Genomic DNA, 20,276 nt, shown 5'->3' on the forward strand with positions numbered 1-20,276 from the left:
CTTAACTTCTGGGCTCCAGGTGCTTTACATGTAGTAACTCATTGAATCCTTGAGATAACTGTGTGATCCATGCTATTACTGTGCCCTTTCTGGAGATGAGAAACCTGGGCATTGAGAAGTCATTAACGTGCCAGAGGTTTGAAAACATGGGAGGGCATCTGAAGCAGACTTAAGATACCAGAAAAGTTTTTGAAACTGGTGATGGCTTTTGAGACCCAATAAGTGAGTTGGAGCTGGATGCTTGGATGTTGGATAGCAGAAGGGTATGTTAAGGCCATGAGGACAGAGGTAAGAGGGAGAGCGCAGGAAGGACACACACAAGGTGATACAGCTCTGGGAGAAGACTTGCTCCCACTCCCCGGACCCCTTAGGCTTGGGTGCATGGGGCCTGCTGAAGTCTGAGGGCCAAGTTGGAGAACTAAAAGGAAACTTCCAATACTGAGCCACCTAGATGCCCCAGAAGTTTCCAAATTTAATGAACAATGAACAATCCACTGACCTAAACTCAGAGAACTCCAAGGAGGATAAACACACATACAAAAAAACAAACCTAAAAAGATCAAGGTCACACTGTGGAGAAAGAGAAAATCTTGAAAGTAGACAGAAAAAAAGGGGGGGGGGGTACTTAACAGACAGGGGAGCAATGTAAGAATGATGGCTGACTCATCATCAGAAACGCTATGACCAAATGACAATAGAATGATACTCTAAAGTCCTGAAAGAAAAAAAGTCAACCTATAATTGTACATCAAATGCAAGTATTTCAAAGATGAAGGCAAAATAACAAGATCTCTGTGCCCAACATGGAGCTCCAACTCCCAACCCGAGATCAAGGGCCACCTGTTCTTCCAACTGAGCTAGCGAGGAAACCCTGAAATAAAGACAACTTTCAGAGACAAAGGCTAAAGAGATTTCATCTCCTGAAGACCTCACGACAGCACTGTCATAGGGAGAGGAAGGATAGAGAGGTGGAGAAGGAAAGAATTTAGGCATTTGACATCTGCACTGGACCAGTCCAGGGTGAGGAAATTTCTTAGGGAAGGTGGCAAGGGCTCTTACTTCCCATGCCAACGCTGATTAGTCATGGCTGTCTGCAGCCCTGGTCAAAGGAGAACTGGAAGGTTACACCCATGCTCCCTGGGAAAGAGAACCAGAGAGACTGACAATGATGACAGAAAGATGTACCAATCGTTCCAACTATAGATGTCCTCCCCCCCCAGGCTAAATATCATTCTTGATGTCACCACCTTCCGTTTCACTGTGCAGCAGATTAGGCACAAGAAATGCTAGAGATTTTATCTACTTTCTAGTAAAGTATTAGGCTAGTTTAACATAAGGAGACTGCCAATTTTCAGGGTACAGCTTTTAACTTCTCAGGTCTCTGACGTCTTCGGAGATTAAGAAGCAGGTCTGGTTGCAAGTGGCTAGGCAATTTAGAGTTAACTCTTTCTCTACCTTGGCACTTTCAACATTTTGGTCTAAATAATTCCTTCTTGGGGGGCTGCCCAGAGCACTGTAGAATGTGCACAGCACCCCTGGCTCCTGTGTGCTCAGAAGCCAGTGGCAACATGCCTCCCTCTCCCCAGAGGTGACAACGAAAAACATGTAGAGATATTGCCAAATCGAGGGGGTGGGGGGGGGCAAACTATTTCCAGTTAAGAACCATGCAGATAATAATAATAATAAATCTTTACAGTTGCCAGAAAGGCAAAAAGATAGCAGTCTTTCTGTGTGAAAATCAACATAACTTGGTCACATTAATAGGATGGGAGGTTTGCAGGAAGAGGAAGGATGTGCCTCTGATTCTATAATAACCTAGTAAATAACTTTTCTTTGGTTTATCAGTGCTATTCCTGATGATGTACCTTTGGGGGAGTCCTATATCCTGAAAAATGAAAGAACACAGAAACTTGCTTTACTTCCTTTCTAAAGGCTGTTTCTTTTTTTAGTTCCCTGGGACTTCTAAATGAATTAGTGATAGATTTTTTTTTTTAAAGATTTTATTTATTTATTTGACAGAGAGAGATCACAAGTAGGCAGAGAGGCAGGCAGAGAGAGGGGGAAGCAGGCTCCCCTGCTAAGTAGGAAGCCTGGTGTGGGACTTGATCCCAGGACCCTGAGATCATGACCTGAGCTGAAGGCAGAGGCTTAACCCACTGAGCCACCCAGGTGCCCCCCCCCTTTTTTAAAGATTTTATCTCTTTATTTGACAGAGAGAGCACAAGCAAGGAGAGGTGCAGAGGGAGAGGGAGAAGCAGGCTCCCCTGCTAAGTAGGAAGCCTGGTGTGGGACTTGATCCCAGGACCCTGGGACCATGACCTGCGCCGAAGGCAGATGCTTAATTGACTGAGCCACCCAGACACCCTGTGACAGATTTTTTAATTTCCAAGAACTCTGTGTCTTTTTCTCAGTAGCCTGCTTTTTTTTCTTTTTTTTAAATGGATGTAATAGCCTTTCTGAGGATTTTCTTACATCCTATTGTCCCGTCTTGGATAAGGAATGAACAAATAAAACAGCACTTGCTATAGTCAGTCACGGGCCTACTTAATCAGTCATCTGGAACTTTTTCTGAATGGCTTTCAGTATCACATTTTTTAATTCCCAAGAATTAAAAAAAAAATACCTTTCCTAGCATTTCAATGGATTTCAAAGATTTACCTATTTATTTGAGAGGGGGAAGGAGGCAGAGGGCGAGGGAAAACCTCAAGCAGATTCCTCCTGAGCTCGGAGCCCAATGCAGGGCTCAATCCCACGGCCCTGAGATCATGATCTGAGCTAAAACCAGGAGTTGGACACTTAACTGACTGAACCACCCATGACTCCCTCAATGGATTCTAATGAGAGAGAAGAAATACACACATGTTCAGTCAATGACCTTAAACTGTCTCCTCTAATGTATTAAGTCCATGAGAGAATTTTCCTATCATGGATAATTTCAGGAACTTACCATTGGAGACAAGAGGTCAACCTGCTATGCTCTAACATGTTATTATGATAGTTGTGTTCCTAAGGGTTCATGAAAGATTCCAAATTATGAAGTCAATTCATACAGTGGCAGGAGGGAGAATAATCAGAATGGAGCATGTTACACTGACAGAGGAATTTCTATGGCGTTACGGGGCAAAGCATTTCACCATTTCTGGATATCACTTGAATATGGTGCTGGTCTCTTCTGATCACAAATGCTCCTATTAACAAGAACATCTTTATACAAGTATACCTTCTTTGCCACCCACAGTTCTAAAAGAACAGAGAAATACTCCCAGAAGGGTGAGTTCAGAAGGTGCTCACTCCTTTTGAGCAGGTACATTGGCTAAGACTGACAGCCTAGAGCACATTTGCTGGGGGTCAAAGCCCTGTCCACCACCTAAAAGCTGTGCAACTATGAGCAGGTTACTTAATGTCTCTGTGCCGCCATTTCCTTGTCTGTAAAAACAGAAATACTAAGAATTTCCAACTTACAGAATTAAGTGCATTGAAGGGAGATAATATACACACAGTGCTAATGCCTTGAAAGCTCAAAACACGGTTGTTATGGTGATGACATAAGTGGTTAAGAGCAGAGACTCTGGAGACGGACTTCCTAGTTCTGTGACGTCAAACGAGTTATCGAATGTCTCTGTGCCTCTGTTTTCTCACCTGTAAGAGGGGATAATGCCGTACTGATTTGGGTATTAAATGAGTTGATACATGACTAGCACTTGGAATAGTGCCTAGTACACAGCAAGCATCCAAATAAATGTAAGCTATCAGTATTACAATTATTTTTTTTGGAAAGATCTTTCTGGCAACAGTGTGGAAGAGCGTGGAAGGGGAGGGAAGACATACTGGTGGGCAGGGAAACTGAGGAGGTGAGTATTACGAGACCCGAGTATATGAGACTGAGTGAGAAAAGGGAGGTCCACCCTACAGCAGGGAGTAAGGAGAGGAGGGGACAGAGAGCTGTTACAAAGACACAATAGGCAGGACTTCGTGTCGTGGCGTGGATGGGAAGGGAGAAGGAATCCCCTAGAATGATCACCATGTTCCTATCTTGAGTGACTGGCTAGATAGTGAGGTTTTTCAACTGGAGGGACAGTTTGTAAGGCTCTGAGGGTGAGGTCAACAAGGTCAGCTCCGGAAACGCTGGGTTTAAGGGATCTGTTGAACATGCAGGTGGAGCTGTCCAGTGTGATTTTTTGCTCTGTGGTTCTGAACCACAGAAGATGCATCTGCAGAGAAAATTCCAAGCGCTGCCAGCAGGAGTGGCAAACAATGCCTTGGGATGGGGGGGTTCGCTCGGAGTGCAGATCTGCATAAAATAGGAAGGCTGAGCACAGAAGCCTGATGAGGAACACAGTGGAAGGGCAGGTGGAGCAGGGAACAGTAAGGCAGCGCCCAGGGAGGGCAGGGAAGAAGCTGGGCATATGGTGCCCCCGAAGCAAGGATGGAGGGCTGGCTCAAACTGCAAGGGTGGCAGAAGGGACAGGAATGCTCCCTGAGAGCCAACGTGCAGGGCACTGATGGCAAACAGAACAGCAAAGCCCTGCACGGGAAGTAGAGAACTGGAAACAACAGCCTGAACATCACAAATGGCTGGGAAGAGCCCGGGGAGAGAGGGAAGCTGGAAATGCAGAGTGGACAGGGTAAGCTCCCCCCGACCGCCGCCCTGGGGACAGCGGCTCATGGGGATTGTGGGGCAATGACCACTTAGACTGATTACTTTGAGCCTGAGGGACCTGGACAGGGTGGCAGTAGCCAGTTTTCTCTGGAAACAGGGAGGCAGGTCATCCAAGGGGAGTGGGTGTGTCTAGAGTTGGGTGGAGTGGGTCTGAGAAAAGTCAAAGTCTGGCAAAAGCACTTAGGAAAACAGGATAGGAAACTGAGCCAAGGGCAGGGAGGCAGTCTTTGGAGCCCAGCTGAGCATAGAGACCAGAACATCTTGGCTGCCCTGCCCTGGGAAGTGGGATGAGCTTTCTGGACCACGCCCTGCATCCCAGGTACAGGCACCAAGAGATGTCCGAGTAGGGCTGTAGGGCTGCAGGATGGGAGAAGGAAAAAGGCCAGCTGGACAGAGTGCTGGAAGTGTGAGGTCAGAGACCAAGCTATGACTGACTGAGGTCAGAGAAGGAGGGGACTTAAGAAAGCACAGAGGGGGAAAGGGATCCAGAAGGATAAGAGATTGGAGGACACTGTGGATGATTCAGGTTCCAATCTCAGAAATGGTTCTTAAAATGCAATGGCAAATTTCCTTCTAGAAAAGAATGCCCGTTTATATTCCCACCTCAGTATGATTGGATAAACACAGCCCTTGTCGGCTCTCCCAAGACAGTAACATATCATTATTTTGAGCTTTGCCAATTTGGTAAGTGAGAAATGTTGTCTCGAAGCTTTGTACTTCTTCAATCAGCTGTAATTTTGAAATGAGTCTCATACACTTACCGGTCATCTGTGAGCGTTCTGTTGACGGTATTTGCTCATTAGAGAGCACTTCTTTAAACTGTTTGATAAGAGAGCTTTATACACGAAGGACATTAACCCTGCATTGTGGCTGCTCTCGGTTGTCTCCAACTAGTCCTCTGTCATCATCTTAACTATGACATATGACAGACAAAAGTTTAATCATTGGGCGGCTGTGAGTTTATTGGTTACCTTTTATTATTCATTCTCTGCACTCTTGTCCCAGAGCATGAAGAACTTTCCATCTTTTCCTCTATTTTATGGTTCGGTTTTTTACTTGAAACCCTTAATCCATCTGGAATTTATTTTGGTCCCTGGTGGTGAGGTGAAATATAACCTGCCTATTCTTTCCAGTACTCACCTGCTGTCTCCTGCTTCCTCACTGTCTTATGATGCCTCCCTACCTCATGCCAACTTCTTAAACCTATCAGGGCTGGTCCCTGTATGGTATCAGGAGCCCTGTCTAACCAGCGTGGGAGCGCAGCGGGAGGCTCGGGCAGCCAAGGTCAGAGAGACAGCTGGTGGACAGCATAGACTCGTGTCCAGTTCACCTTTTACTATACTCCAGCTGCCCTAGAGTGGTTTTAGGTTTTCAAAGTCTTCATCTAAAAGCTTTGAAAACATTCTGGAATGGAGGCGCCTGGGTGGCTCAGTGGGTTAAGCCTCTGCCTTCGGCTCAGGTCGTGATCCTAGGGTCCTGGGATTGAGCCCCGCATCGGGCTCTCTGCTCGGCAGGGAGCCAGCTTCCCCCCTCTCTCTCCACCTGCCTCTCTGCCTACATGTGATCTCTGTCTATTAAATAAATAAATAAAATCTTTAAAAAAAAAAAAAACATTCTGGAATGAAGTCATTGCCAAAAGAAGCCGATTATTCAGGTAAAGTACTTTAAGGTGATCGCCACATCTCATCATCCAGAATATCCCATTTCGGCTTTTCTGGGGGAGGCTCCCACATAGAGGTCAAGTGTGTGTTCTGGAGAACATGTGAGACATATACCTGCAGCTACACGATTCTCCAGGAGCTAACAGGATTCTTTAATCCTGGGGTTCTTGGCCTTGGGCTTGAAGAGGTCAGTGAAGTCTGGGAAATTATATGCAAATCTATGTGGGTGAATGATTTTTTTTTCCTGGTACAGGGCTGTTAGAACCTCCATCTAAATCAAAGTGCAGCAAGGTTTCTGTTCCTCAAGACTGCTCCAAGAGTCAAAGTCTGCAATTAAGTCCACTGCCCCATGACGTGCTAACCATTTCTTTAGAAGTTATAGTAACCTATTTTCACATGTGCTCCATTTCAAATTTCTTTTTTTTTTTTTAGGATTCTGTAAATGTAGATTTATTTTTTTTTAATTTAATTTCTTTTCAGTATAACAGATTTCATTGTTTATGCACCACACCCAGGGCTCCATCCATTTCAAATTTCTCTTCCATTTCCTTCCTCAGTCCGAGTGTACTGTGGTTGTTTTCTCTGTATGGATGGACTACCAAGAGTTCAGTGTTCTGCCTTTAAGCCACACACCTGCCAATCTTATGACTAAGCTCAAACATCACACATACTAAAAGGTGTTGTGGCTCCAAGAAGAAAGGGAAAAGGCTTGTAGATTTCCATCAGGAACCACTCAGATTAGGACATTTGCATTTAAACAGGGCTTTACCAGTTCTTGTCACATTTTTGGAATGCCTAATAGAGGTGAAATCACATGACCTTTATACAATATTGCTGCAAACAATTACACAGCTACACATTATTTTGGAGTCTAACCCATTAAATGAGAGATGAAAGAAAAATCACTGAAATAAATAATAGGAAAAGAAGAAATAAAAACATGATGGATAATATTATATACATGGAAATTCAAAGAAGTAACAAAATGATCAGCTGCAACTAGTTTAGTAAAGTAAATATATATACAAACATGAACATCACTCATGTTTACCAACTAAACTAATTAGGCACTATTTCCAACAATAACAAAATACTTAGGAAGCACATAAAAGCTTTGTATGGAAAGAGTTATGCCATGCTCATGCTGAAAAGACATCAACCTTCCCCAAGGTTTAGTTCACAGATATGCTAGACCATAAATACCTAGGATGTATTTGCTTTTGTATCCTCAGGACCTACACCACTGTAGGTGCCCAACAAATATTATGTGGATGAATGAGCTCTAGACCAATCAAAATCATAAGTGAATTTTGCTAGGAGCTAGAAACGAAGGGATACCAAAATTCATTTCTATACAGAAAGAGGAGAGACTGAGTAAGAAAAAATGCTGAAGAAGACCAGCTTCGCCAGATTTAAAACACGTTACTCATTGGTAGTTATTATTAGCACAGTGTGGTGTCCACACACACAAACACACACACACCCAAAGCCATCAGTCAGTCAATGAAAAGAAAGCCACAAAAAGTCAAAGCCGGCGTGAGAATTACATGTTTAAAAAAAGAGAAGCATCAGAAATGAATGGAAGTGAAGATCGCTGTGTGACTTATGTCAGTAGATAACATCCAGCCATAACCCGAATCACTACAACCCTTCAGTTTCTCCCTTCCTCACCTCAAACACCGTGGTGCTAAACATCTGCAAGTCAGTCAGCACACCATGGTCCTACTCCCCCTTAGCCTGTTGCAACAGTTTCTTACACTTTACCCCCAACCATCCCCTGCTTCCACAGTCCCAAGTCACCTGCCACCAGAGTGGTCCTCCTAGAGCACCCACTTGGCTTTCTCAACCTTGCGCATACACAGGCTCCCCAATTCTACTGCAGTGGTCCTCAACCATGATTCCCCAAAACTGGCATGGAAGCTTTTCTACCCATTGTCTTCCACAGATGAGAACAAAAGCCAGTCAACACTGCCGGTCTCTAAAATTTGGTGTCCACAGTCATAGGTGCTCGTGTGTTTTAGTCCTGCCATCTTGAGGTTGTTTGGGGACCATCATGCATCCTAGCGGGTCCAAGAATGCAAAAGCAATAAGAGTACTGAAAAGGTTCTAAAAGGGGATGACCGAGTATGATGAAAACTAAAGAAATTAAAAGTGACACTCTGAGAAATGATGCCACCACAGAGTTTCAACATACAACAAAATTGTCTCCTTTGGGGAAAGATGGCCATCAGTTTTTATTAGGCAAAGGAAGTAAGAGTATGCTGCTTTCACAGCTTTTTAAAACTTTGTAAAGAACCAACTTGCTCCATCTATTGGAGGGGGCTGCATCCAGAGACTTGTGAATTTCAACACCACAGTCACTCTGGGCTTTAGTACATATGGATCTACAAAAAAAGTTAGTTCACTGCCTAATTTGAAAATAAGAGCTGGACAGAGTTTTCCCACTGATAGCAATCAGATATAGACAATTTATAGACAAAAAATACTGAGTTAATGTATAGATTTAAAAAAAAAACAACATTAAGTTAAAGGATAAAACTGTCAGTGGGTTAGGTTTCCTGAGAATTTTTCTTCCTTCTGGGAGTTCTCGATCACCCATCATCTCTACTTCCTATTATCAAGATTGCTCAAGTGTTGTGTGTCAGAGAAATCTTCACAGAAACCCAAGCTAGTGTCCATGCTCCATCTATCCTAGCACCCATCAGAGCTAGTGAAGTGAAACACTTTGGTGTTATTTCCCCAAGGTACAGATGGGCATGGGTTCAGCTGGCCAGTCCAGCCCACATATCTCAAAGTATCCAGTGACCATGTGAAATACAAGCTGGTAGACTTAGAAATGTTCCCACTGACAGGTCACGGGTAGCTGGTCATTGCTCAGAATTTCTGGGCAGTTCTGAACATTGATTTATTAAAACTTTAATATTCACTTGAGTATCTATTTACTTAGTCTACCACTTATAATTTAAATTCTTTATTTAGGAAACATAAATGTGGTTATCTCGCTTGGAAATGATAGAAGACATGCTAATAAAACATTTAAGGAGGGATTAAGTGGACTACTAGAACAAAGTATCTCTGATAAGGAAGACACCTAAAAAGAACTGTGGGAAAAGACAGTCCAAGAAAAATATCTTCAGACTAATCAAAAGGAAGCAGCTTATGCAAATCATTAATAAGCTGTAATTAACAGGAAATAGTAAGACATTAGAGACCAGTCTTACAGCCTGCAGAGCTTAAGATGAACTTAGCATTGTTTTCACATCACTGGCTACAAGTATGTTATACTTATTCAAAAGCAGTGTCTTTGGGGTGCCGGGTGACTCAGCAGGTTAAGCGTCTGCCTTTGGCTCAGGTTCTGGGATCGTGCGCCACAATGGGCTTCCTGCTCAGTGGGGAGTCTGCTTCTCCCTTTTTCTCTCCCTCTTTCTCCCCCACTTGTGCCCTCTCTCTCACACTCTTTCTCAAATAAATAAATATCTTTAAAAAAAATGTTTTTTAAAAAGCAATGTGTTCTGTAAATCACAAGGTCAGGTTTTCTACAGAATCTGCTTTATCTTCTGAAACTTGTATCAAATATGTACATGGTCATGAATGGATTTCCTCAAGGTACCGTCCCTGCACTTATTATGCAATATATCCAAGGATAAGAATGTTAACTCCTTTATATTGCAATATATGAATAAATCAACATATGGCGTTAATATTTCCTTCCTAACACCCAAGAGCTGCTAGAATAGGTACAACAGGCTGTACTTGAATTATCTGCTTGTAGGTCTGTCTCCCGACTCAAGTTCCTAGGAATCAGTGATCTTTTTAACCAGCCTCTGACAGGTTCTCAGTAGACGTCTGTTGAACCCAACTGGTAACAGAACAAAGACATCAACAACTGGACATTAATTCCATGGCGATTAAATGAACAAATGACACAGACAGAAAACTCCTACAGAAATACAAACACATTTCATTCATTTTAACCTTAGTGGGAAAAAATGTAAATAGGTTGCAATTTCTAGGGCAACGCTGAATGCTACTATCATAACGGTGAAATAGGACATTCATCACAGCTTGCACAATGATGTGCATTCCAGGGGCCATCCTTTGCTGCACTAAAACTGAAGGACAGCCCTATCATGTAGAAGGCAATTTAGCAATACTGTGACCGCATCAATATTAATCCCCTACCAATGTCATGATTCTGGACTCCAGAGAATTCATCAGAAGAAAATCATTTAGGGAGGAATGGCTATGATAAAATTGTGACTAGCCATGCCAGACCAGAGTGGAGGCCTAGATGTCCCACAGAAGGGATAAAATCCAGTTCAAGCTAGTTAAGCCAGCTGGAAGACAATTTCACATCCAGGTTTAAAAAAAAAAAAAAAAAAAAAGCTTAAACTAAGGCCATCAAGAGGCAGAGATTGACTCAAAGATATTCCAGAGGCAGAACTGCCAGGACAGGGGGAGAGCCTGGATATAAAGAACACAGAGGAGGGCGCCTGGGTGGCTCAGTGGGTTAAGCCGCTGCCTTCGGCTCAGGTCATGATCTCAGGGTCCTGGGATCGAGTCCCACATCGGGCTCTCTGCTCAGCAGGGAGCCTGCTTCCCTCTCTCTCTCTGCCTGCCTCTCTGTCTACCTGTGATCTCTGTCTGTCAAATAAATAAATAAAATCTTTAAAAAAAAAAAAAAAAAAGAACACAGAGGAGAAAGAGGGGGACTTAACAGATGATGTGGCATTCGAAGTGCCAGGCCAGGGGTCGCAAACACTTCCTGTTAAGGGCCAGACAGTAAACAGCATGGGCTCTGCAGGCCGTATGGTCACTCTTAACTGCTCAGCTCTGCTGGGACAGTGCAGGCCTGGGTTTCAATAAACCTTTTTTTTTTTCTTTTTTCCACAAAACAGGCAGTGGTGGGGCGCCTGGGTGGCTCAGTCATTAAGCGTCTGACTACAGCTCAGGTCATGATCCCGGGGTCCTAGGATCAAGCCCAGCATTGGGCTCCCTGCTCCGCGGGAGGCCTGTTTTTCCTCTCCCACTCCCCCTGCTTGTGTTCCCTCTCTCTCTCTCTCTCTCTCTCTCTGTCAAATAAATAAAAAAATAAATAAATAAACCTTAAAAACAAAAACAAAAACAAAAAAAAAAAACGAAAAACAAACAGGCAGTAGGCAGGATTTGGCTTCCAGGCCAGAGTTTGCCGACCCATAGACTAAGGAATACAGGGAAGGAAAGCCAATTTGAGGATATAGTTCAAGTGGAAAAGTTCAAGTAGAGAAGTTCAAGAGGAAGATCAATGGGGGCACGAAGAGATGCCAGGGTTAAAAACATAAAGCTGAAAGCCATCAGCTGTGAGGTGGTAGGTCCGGGGCTGCTGAATCACCCAGGGGAATGGTCAGAGAAGACAGAAGAGAAGGGACATGTCTCTATCCAAATACAAGGACAGCTATGCAATGGCCCTTCAGATCACAAGGGCCCTGGAAAGATAGGAACATCATAGACTAACCTCCCTTAACTCAAACTTTTTAAAAAGAGGCTCTTATTTTAACACAGAGACAAAGCAGATAGGAGTGTAATAATACTTTAAAAGGATTTATACCTGATTAATTACTGTGGCATCTACCTACATTTGAGAAACAGAAGTAGAATGATATATGCCAAACTTCTACAGTCTTACAAGAATGCATGGTACACATACTAATTCTGGGACCCTACACCAGAATGTCAGGTCCCTCGGGTGGGGGGATGGGGTGGGAGGGTCTGCCACAGACATACTGGGAACCACTAACACAGAGATCATTTCAGATGAGAATAACATGCCGCCTTCACAGGTAACCCGATGCCACAGGGCCACATCTGTTTAGGGTTCTTTTTTGTTTCAGCAAACAATGGGTTTTCACTAAACCTATAAATACTCTGTTTGATATTCCGGGATTTCACAATATGTGCAGTGTATAATAAGGCCATGCAAGAGAAGTTGCGAGGATAACAGATTTCTTTCCTCCTCTGCTCTATGCAGACTCTGGATGGGATCCACTCAGATTGATGCAAACAGAGCATCATTATCTCTGTTTTCTCAGAAACCCTGTTCCAAGCTCCCTTAGAAAAGGCAGAGGAAATCCGTGTGTGGAATAGGTAAGGGACGTAGAAGGTTCCTGCTGACAAAGGGAAGGATATGGTTTATGATGCTGAGTACAAAAAGGGCTGATTCTTTGTGGCACCGGAGGACTGCCCTGGGATGCCCAGGCAGAGATGCATTTTGAGTCACTGTGAGAATCTGTGTTGTCCCTAACACAGTGGGCTACCTCGTGAAGCAGTGAGTCTTTTGCTCCTGGGGAAGGTCGTTAGATTTCTGTGATTAGGGAAGGGTGTGCAAGGAATCTAACACAGGAAAACAAGCCATTAGGGAGTGGGGCAAATGGACAGTTGACACCTGATACAGAGGGGACAGCAGCTACTCAGCCACGACTCCCTGTACGAGGGAACAACACTAGCCATTGCTAGGCCTTCATGATGGTAGAAGATCCGCTAATCCAGGTTTTCATGGGAAAACACCAAATCTTTAAATATGAGCCAATGACTGTAATAAACACTTACATACTTGAGAAATCAACCAAACAGAACACATCGATACCCCGCAAGCAAACAGCGTAGATCTTTGGTTTTGTCCATTCACATATCAAGAATGTAAAAGGACTAGACGAAGGTTTCCCAACCTCAGCGTTCTTGACCTTTGGGACCAGATCATTCTGTGTGGTGAGGCCATCCTGTGCATGTTAGGATGGTCAGCAGCATCCCTGGCCTCTCTCAGCAGATGCCAGGAGCACCCCCCCACCAACCAAGTCCTGACCAACAACCATGTCTCCAGACACTGCCACATGCCCCCCAGGGGACCATCCCTGGTAGGATGAGCAACATCCAACTCTGAGTTTCCAGCATTTTATGAAAGCATCATGCATGACTCCAACACAGGCTTCCCCCAAGAAGAGTTGCCCACATGAAGTCTGGACTTACAGCTGCTTTGGAATCCCAGACCTGATTTCTGGTTCATGACAGCTCTATCAGTGACTAGCCTGATGACCTCTTTTTTTTTTTTTTTTTTTTATGTGACAGAGAGAGAGATCACAAGCAGGCAGAGAGGCAGGCAGAGAGAGAGAGGGGGAAGCAGGCTCCCCGCTGAGCAGAGAGCCCGATGTGGGGCTCGATCCCAGGACCCTGAGATCATGACCCGAGCCGAAGGCAGCGGCTTAACCCACTGAGCCACCCAGGCGCCCCCGATGACCTCTTTTGAGTCCTCCCTTCCTCATCATTCAATCAGGAATAAATAATATCACCTCTGGGACTTCCTATGGAGAAGGTGGTGAGATCATTTATGCAAAGCCTATAGCCCAGCAGCTCAGCCAGCACCAAAGGCACTGAATCCACACCAACCCTTCCCTGGCGAATCAGGTGAAAAGGCAGCCAGGCCAGGGTCTGTCGTCAGAAACATGTGGGATCCAAAGTCAGAAGCCCCGGCCCCGAGTTCTGCCCCGAGAACCAAGCCAGGTGCTTTGGGACAGCACTTGGGAAGCAAACCCACTAGATAAGTATTGATGCGTTTGACTATCAGATCTTTTGAAAGCTTTTAGAAAAGGAAAAAATCCAGGAACTTACAGTGCAGTCATGTCAGGGTAAGGTACAGGAGAGAAAAGGAAAATTGGAACAGGAATCATTAACCTCCTGATCCTTTTACACATGCCACTGCCAACTAATGACCCACACCCAGACCAAGTCTGACCAGGGACAGATTCTGTTGATCCCCACATCATGTCAAGGTGGTGGTTTAATTTGCATTCAGTACCACCTGATTTTCATGAAAATCCAGATTTCAATCCTTTCTCAAAAACTCCAAAGGTTGGGCCACACTGGGCCCATGTTCCCACATGCCCCTCTGGTGAGACAAACATTGGTGAGGTCCCCCACAGCTCTCACCTATTCTAAGTCACTCTGCCACAGCCTGGAGTCTGTACCCTTGACTGCTCTAAAGGCTACTATCTAGGAAAGCATTCGGACCTGCAGGGAGTACTTCAGCCTTGCCGCAAACCAACCCCAAAGAGACACTCCCTTCCAGGGCCTCTGCTAGGTCATCAACTCTCCTAGGTCAGACTCAAAAGAGTTCAGACTCTTTTGCTCCTTGACACTTCTACCTCATAACTCAGTGTTCCTTGAGTTCCTCACACTGGTGTATGCCTTCCTCCACTCAGGCTCTCACCTGCCAAAAAGTACCACCTGCATCTGATGGATTATCTATCCACCCTGGAGATTGTCAAAATACATCTTTCTTTTTAGAGCAGGACTACACACAAAGACACAATGTGATACTTACTGTATCCTGACCAGCACTCCTTCTCCCCTCCTTCCGGGAACAGCACCCAGTGCTCTCTGGGGGGCCAGTGCTCTCCCATTCCCAGTCCCTGTGGTTTGGGTGGGGCTGACTCCATTCCCATTTCCAGGGCAAAGCATGGGACCCAGCCAGACACATTCAGAATCAATCCTGGACCTCTAACCCCAGTGAAAAGCATTCTCTGCCCTTTGGGACTTGAACTAAGGAGGAAGGAAAACTAGGTTGGGGCAGGGGTGTCTCCTGATGGACACAGCCTATCTAGAGAGCAGAAACCCTGGATCTAGCCCTGGCTGCACCCACACTACTCTTGGACTCTCTGGGTCACATAGGAGCCAAGAAATTCCCATCTTGGCTCAAGGCAAGTCAAGTCGGGTTCTCTTACAAGCAAAAGAGTCCTAATCGATAGGAGAGAAAATGGAAAGAAGTAAAGGCTCTGCTCCACTTTTCTCCCAGTTTGTCGGTCTGGTTTTGGTCCCTCTCTCCATCCACTGAGAGTGGAGTGTTGCTCACTGTATTAGCTGTCCCTCTTTAAACAGTTACCTAATGGTCTATAATTATTTCTTGTTTGTCCATCTCTTCCACAAAGCTACTGAGCCCCTTCAGGGCAGAAACTGGGTTGGGTTCACTTTTGATTCTTTAATACCTTGAGCAGTGGCACACAGTGTGGGCTCAAGAAGTGCCCCTTAGTGAATCAACCATCCTAATTCTCTTTTTGGGGACACCCTGTCCTGAGACCACAAAATCAGCCGGGCGCGTGTGCTACGCAAGCCATCTTCTGGAAACACCCTCCGGCTCCCATTGGAGACACACACACACATCATGAGAACTCCCTCGTTCCGGCCGTTCCTGACTCTCCCCCATGAGGTCCCATGGAACCTCACTGTGGGGTTCCTCACGAGGTCCCCATTCTTGGGTAGAGAACATGGCCTTGCAAGGCTCTAGGAATGGATAACATGCACGATGGGCATGCACCATCCACACACATGACTTCACTCGTGGGTGCAAGAGACCTTTGCTTTCTAGCCTTCCTCTTGAGTTGAATGCACCCAGAATCCCGCTTCTGAAGTCTACCAATAACACGGTAACACACAATCACAATTCTAGGCTCTCTTCTGCCTCTGTGTTTCCTCCTGAGACTTTTACAATAACTTGAGTGGAAGAAATATAAATATATCGAGGAAATGGACAGCAGTGAAGCTGAAGCTTCCCCAGAAAAACAGTTTGGATTTTGGGACCATAACTGCCACACCCTTCAGAGCTCTGTAGTTGCCTCAGCCTCCACTGGCCTCCACTGGCATCGAGCAATAAAGATTTTCAAACAGAGTCAAAGGTCAGGGCCAGAATTACAGTCCCAGCATGAATCACCATTGACTCTATCCAGTTTTCATTTTCCCATACTTAAGCTCACACCGCCAGGGTGAACTGTTAAGAACTAGATTTACCCCTGATTTGACAATCTTTGTAGAGTTTCCGCCCAAACCATAGCAGAGGCTCAAAATAAAAAAGAAAGGCAGCAAGGGCTCTCTCAAGGCATTTCATTTACTGGAAAACAAGAACAAGTAAAAAGGCCACTCCGTTATAGAAAACCAGGTGCTGTATGGAGTTATCAAAGTTCCCTGGGATGAGGCCCTCCAGTCTCTGTGGGAGCAACAGCGAAGGCCTTTTAGAGGCAGAGAGCTTTGCCTGGAGAGCTGAAGAATGAGTAGGAGGCAGCTACACAGCTGGTATGGGGAAAGGAGCTCCGGAGAATTCCAGGGAGAGGCGAACAGGTAAGAATGCTCAGCCTGCTCTGGAATCTAAAAGCAGGGCATCTATGGCCGAAATGCAAGTGTGAAGAGAGAAGCTGCTGCAGAGGAAGCTGGGGCCAAAGAGACCCTGACTGGCTTGGAAGCTTGAAAAGGCTCAGAAGGTTGCACAACACAAGCAAACACCCCTTTCCTGATACAGTGTAAAAACAGGTCAGAATGACAATGTAACTAATCTGTCTTGACACTCACCTAATATGAATTTCACAAGGTATGCTACTAAAAATGTAAAGGGGAGAGTAAGAAAACTCAAAAGGGATTATCTAATCATTCATTTACAGATTCTTAGTTGAAACACTGCCCCCACTATGACCCTTTCTACCTCCCTCCCAGCATTATTTCTATCATTTCCTACAAACGACAGAAAAATAGGCACTGCTAGGCTTTAGGGAAGAGGCATGAACTCTGGTAACAGGATAAATGCGCACTAAGATCATAGGGTGGGGTAGCGACCAAATTAAACAATAAAACTAAGCCACTAAGCAAAAAGTTAGGCGGTGGGGAGGACGGGGAACTGAAACAGTAAAAGGCAAATTTAGAAAACGGGAGGGGAAGTAAAAGTATTTTGGTACATACACACAAAAAAGAACTATCACATGTGCTTTGACCAAACCAAACTCTCCCTTTGACTCAACTGTTGGGGAGAAAAAAAAAAAAAAAAAGAAGCAAAAGCTGTGGAAAACTCACACTTTCATATCTCATCCCAGAATAAACAGTCAGTAGATCCAGTATAGCCAACTGCCCTAAAAGACCTTGAAAGATGTGCCCCAGATAACTGGGCACATGACCATCACCTCCAGGAGCTCTCAAAACCACCAGTGGTTCCTGCTCCAACAGCCGGATGGTCTACAAACCCCGGTCTCTGCTGTCATTTCATTTTGGATAATGTTTCCTGTCAGGCATTAAAGCAGAAACCAAAGAAACCTGGAGAAGGATCTGCTTCCAAACCCAGAGGGAGAAAGGCTTTTCAAAAAGCTCTTAAAAAATAAAATAAAAGTCAGCTAAGGCGTTTCCACCATTCTTTCCTCCCAGTTGCCAATTTCTCCATGTCAAGAACTTGGGCAGTTCGGTCCACAGGGGCCCCGGTCTGGAGGCAGCAGAATCTCTACAGTCCCTCCTTGGACGCCAGAAACTCCCAAGGCGGATCCAAAGGGCTCTGATCGCCCCTTAATTATTTCCTGCCATTAGGCAGGAGGCGGAGGGTCTGAAGCGGCAGGGAGACACGGAAAGCCTGAGAACACGGCCCCCAGAGCACAGCGTCCGCCGGGCCTACCGCACATCCGTGAGGGGAGTTTTCGCAGGGCAAACCCCGGGGGGAGGGCAGGGGAAAGCTTGGGTCCAGTCACCCCAAGGCGATGCTCGGTGGGGCCTGAACAATAGGCGGCGGGTACCTGCTCCGGGGGCGTCTCGGAAGGCCAACCCAACCTGTGGCTTCCCGGGAGCTCGGGCGGCGGCTCGGAGCTAGGCTCCAGGCCGCAGCGTGGCGCAGCCCTGACTCGGACCCCCCGTGCCTGGTGCGGGGTGCGGCAGCATACTGGAGCGCGCGGCCAGAGGAGCAGCCGGACCGCCCCCGCCCAGCCCCTTCGCGGGATCCGGCCTTCGGCCCCTTACGCAGCTCCGCGACCCGACGCGCCCCCGGCCCCCACCCGGCACAATCCCTGCCGGCCCAAGTCGGCGCACTCGCCTGCCCACGGTCTGGTTGGCCAGCTGCTTCATGCGGTTGAATTGCTTCTTCATGGTGGCGGCGGCGGCCGGCGGGGCTAGGGCCGGACAGCTGGGGGGACGGCCTGGCGCGGCTACATCGTTTCCCGGCCCAGGAAGCAGCGGCGGCCGCTCTCAGGCCCGCGCCCCGCCCTCGCCGCGTCACTTCCACCGGCGCCGCCCGCGGGGGCAGTGCGGGGGCCCGCCTGTCACTAGCTCCAGGCGGAGGACGCCGGGCGGAATCGGACCTCTGCCGCCAGAGACCTGGGGCCACACTGTGCAGAGCGGAGGACCCGTGGATCAGACAACTCCAACGTCCTCCGCAACCCCCTGCCTGGTCTAGGCTCCCAGCTGCGGGAGGAGAGGGAAGCGCAGCACATTCATTCATCTGCCGGTGAACCACCAACCCTAGGCAAGGGACGGACTGTCCGCGCAGAACTGACGGGGTGAGAAGGGACAGGGCGCTCTGGAGCCTCTGGAGGCTGGAAATACCCAAAGTCTCCGTGAGGGCCGTCCTCTGTGCGACTGTAGACATCTGTGAAATGCACATAGGATCCTCTCTATGTACTGTGTACATTTCACCTCAATTAAAAAGATACTGTTGCGTGGAAAGCTCAGGCTACAGGACTTTGTGTATTGTAATCCCACTTAGGAGGAAGTCGAGGGCCAGGTGCATTTTCTGGGGTCAGGCACCTGGGGACAGTCAGGCAGGGGCATGCTCTAGGGGCCCACCCAGGACAGCCAACAAAGCAGGGGAAGGAAGGCAAGGGGCCCAGGCCTGGCGTGGGAAGTCGTGGGGATGAGCGGCGGGGAATGGAACCAGTAGCCAGAGAGCCATGGCCTTTCCTAGCTGCCTGATCAGCAGGCGCTGGGGTGAGGGAGGGGTACCCAGGCGTTGTCTGGAACCACCAGTTGGCTTTTGATTCTTAACCTCGCACAGGCAGGGGTTCTGGGACACTTGGCGGGTTAGTTTGACTGGGCTGGATGCTTTCCCATTGCGGACCAGGGCAGTTGTGTGACCGTCAGATGTTCTCCTGGGCTGGTGGCCTGGACTCTGACCTAGGCCATTCCCTAGGGGCCGTGGACAGCAGCCAGACCTCTTTGACCAGGGACATCTCCCATATTAACAGATATTTGCTGGGGAACGGGACTTTCCCTGGGGACACCATGGTTTTGGCTGATGTCATCTCATCCCAGACACAGATCAATAGATGCCTCCATGAGATCGAAACACTGGAGGCTGAAGTGACTCATTGGAAGAAGTTGTGCCCGTGTTCCACCCAGGGACCAAATACCATCGACCCAGAAACACTGTGGAAACTGAAGAACCACATCAGGGACCTAGAGCAGCTGCAGATGCGGGAGATGGACGAACATCAGCTGGAAGTGGCGGTGTTGAAAAACACCCACCGGCAGAAGCTAGCAGACCTCACCGACCGGCACCGCACACAACTAATGGACTATCAACGACAGGTGGAAGACCTGCAACACCAAGACGCTGCCAGGAACGTGAACCATGACCTTCTTGAGGAAAGGGAAATGGAGCTCAGAAGGTTGAAGCAACAACTTACACAAATGCAGCGGCTGAACGACAGTTTGAACAACCTTGCTTTGGATCTCGGAGCAGAAAAGCAAAAGTTGGTCTGGGAGCTCCAAGATGTGAGACATCAGCTGGAGGAATCTGTTCTGTGCAACAACAAGGATTCTCTGGAAAACAACATTGCTATGAGGGCTTTAAAAATAGAGAAAGGGCAGTTAATGGCAAAATTGTGTCGGGCCGAAAAGAAGCTGTTGGTAGAGACAAACTAGTCTGAGTGAAGTCTCAAAGAATGGTCACTGGTAGAGCATGTGCATTTCATTCAACTCCGTCAAGAGAAAAACCTGGAAATATGTCCATCGAGCAGATGGACGCCAACCATCGAGAAATGAAGGAACTGCTGTCCTTTGCTTTGGAGGAGCAGAAGCAATTGACACAATGCATCAGAGAGCAAGATGTGTACATTGAAGAGTTTAGAGAAAGGCCAGAGCTTCAGGAGGAATTCGGTAAGTCGACCGAAACCTTAAGAAGCAGTGACATT

At 46.7% G+C, this 20,276-nt stretch overlaps 1 protein-coding gene across 8 annotated transcripts in view; it reads right to left on the reverse strand.

Moving 5' to 3' along the window:
* Positions 1-18,344, reverse strand: part of ARHGAP17 (Rho GTPase activating protein 17) — an 84,915-nt gene extending 66,571 nt beyond the window's left edge. For all 8 annotated transcript variants that reach the window (XR_007124368.1, XM_047713311.1, XM_047713309.1 and 5 more), the window contains exon 1: positions 18,182-18,344. Coding sequence is in view for 7 of the 8 variants with exons in the window: in XM_047713311.1 (XP_047569267.1) it covers positions 18,182-18,234 (53 nt within the window). In the remaining variant the exon portion in view is untranslated. The remainder of the gene's footprint in view (positions 1-18,181) is intronic.
* Between the last annotated feature and the right edge of the window lie 1,932 nt (positions 18,345-20,276).

This window comes from Lutra lutra, chromosome 18 (assembly GCF_902655055.1).
Source record: "Lutra lutra chromosome 18, mLutLut1.2, whole genome shotgun sequence".
Taxonomy (NCBI): Eukaryota; Metazoa; Chordata; class Mammalia; order Carnivora; family Mustelidae; genus Lutra; species Lutra lutra.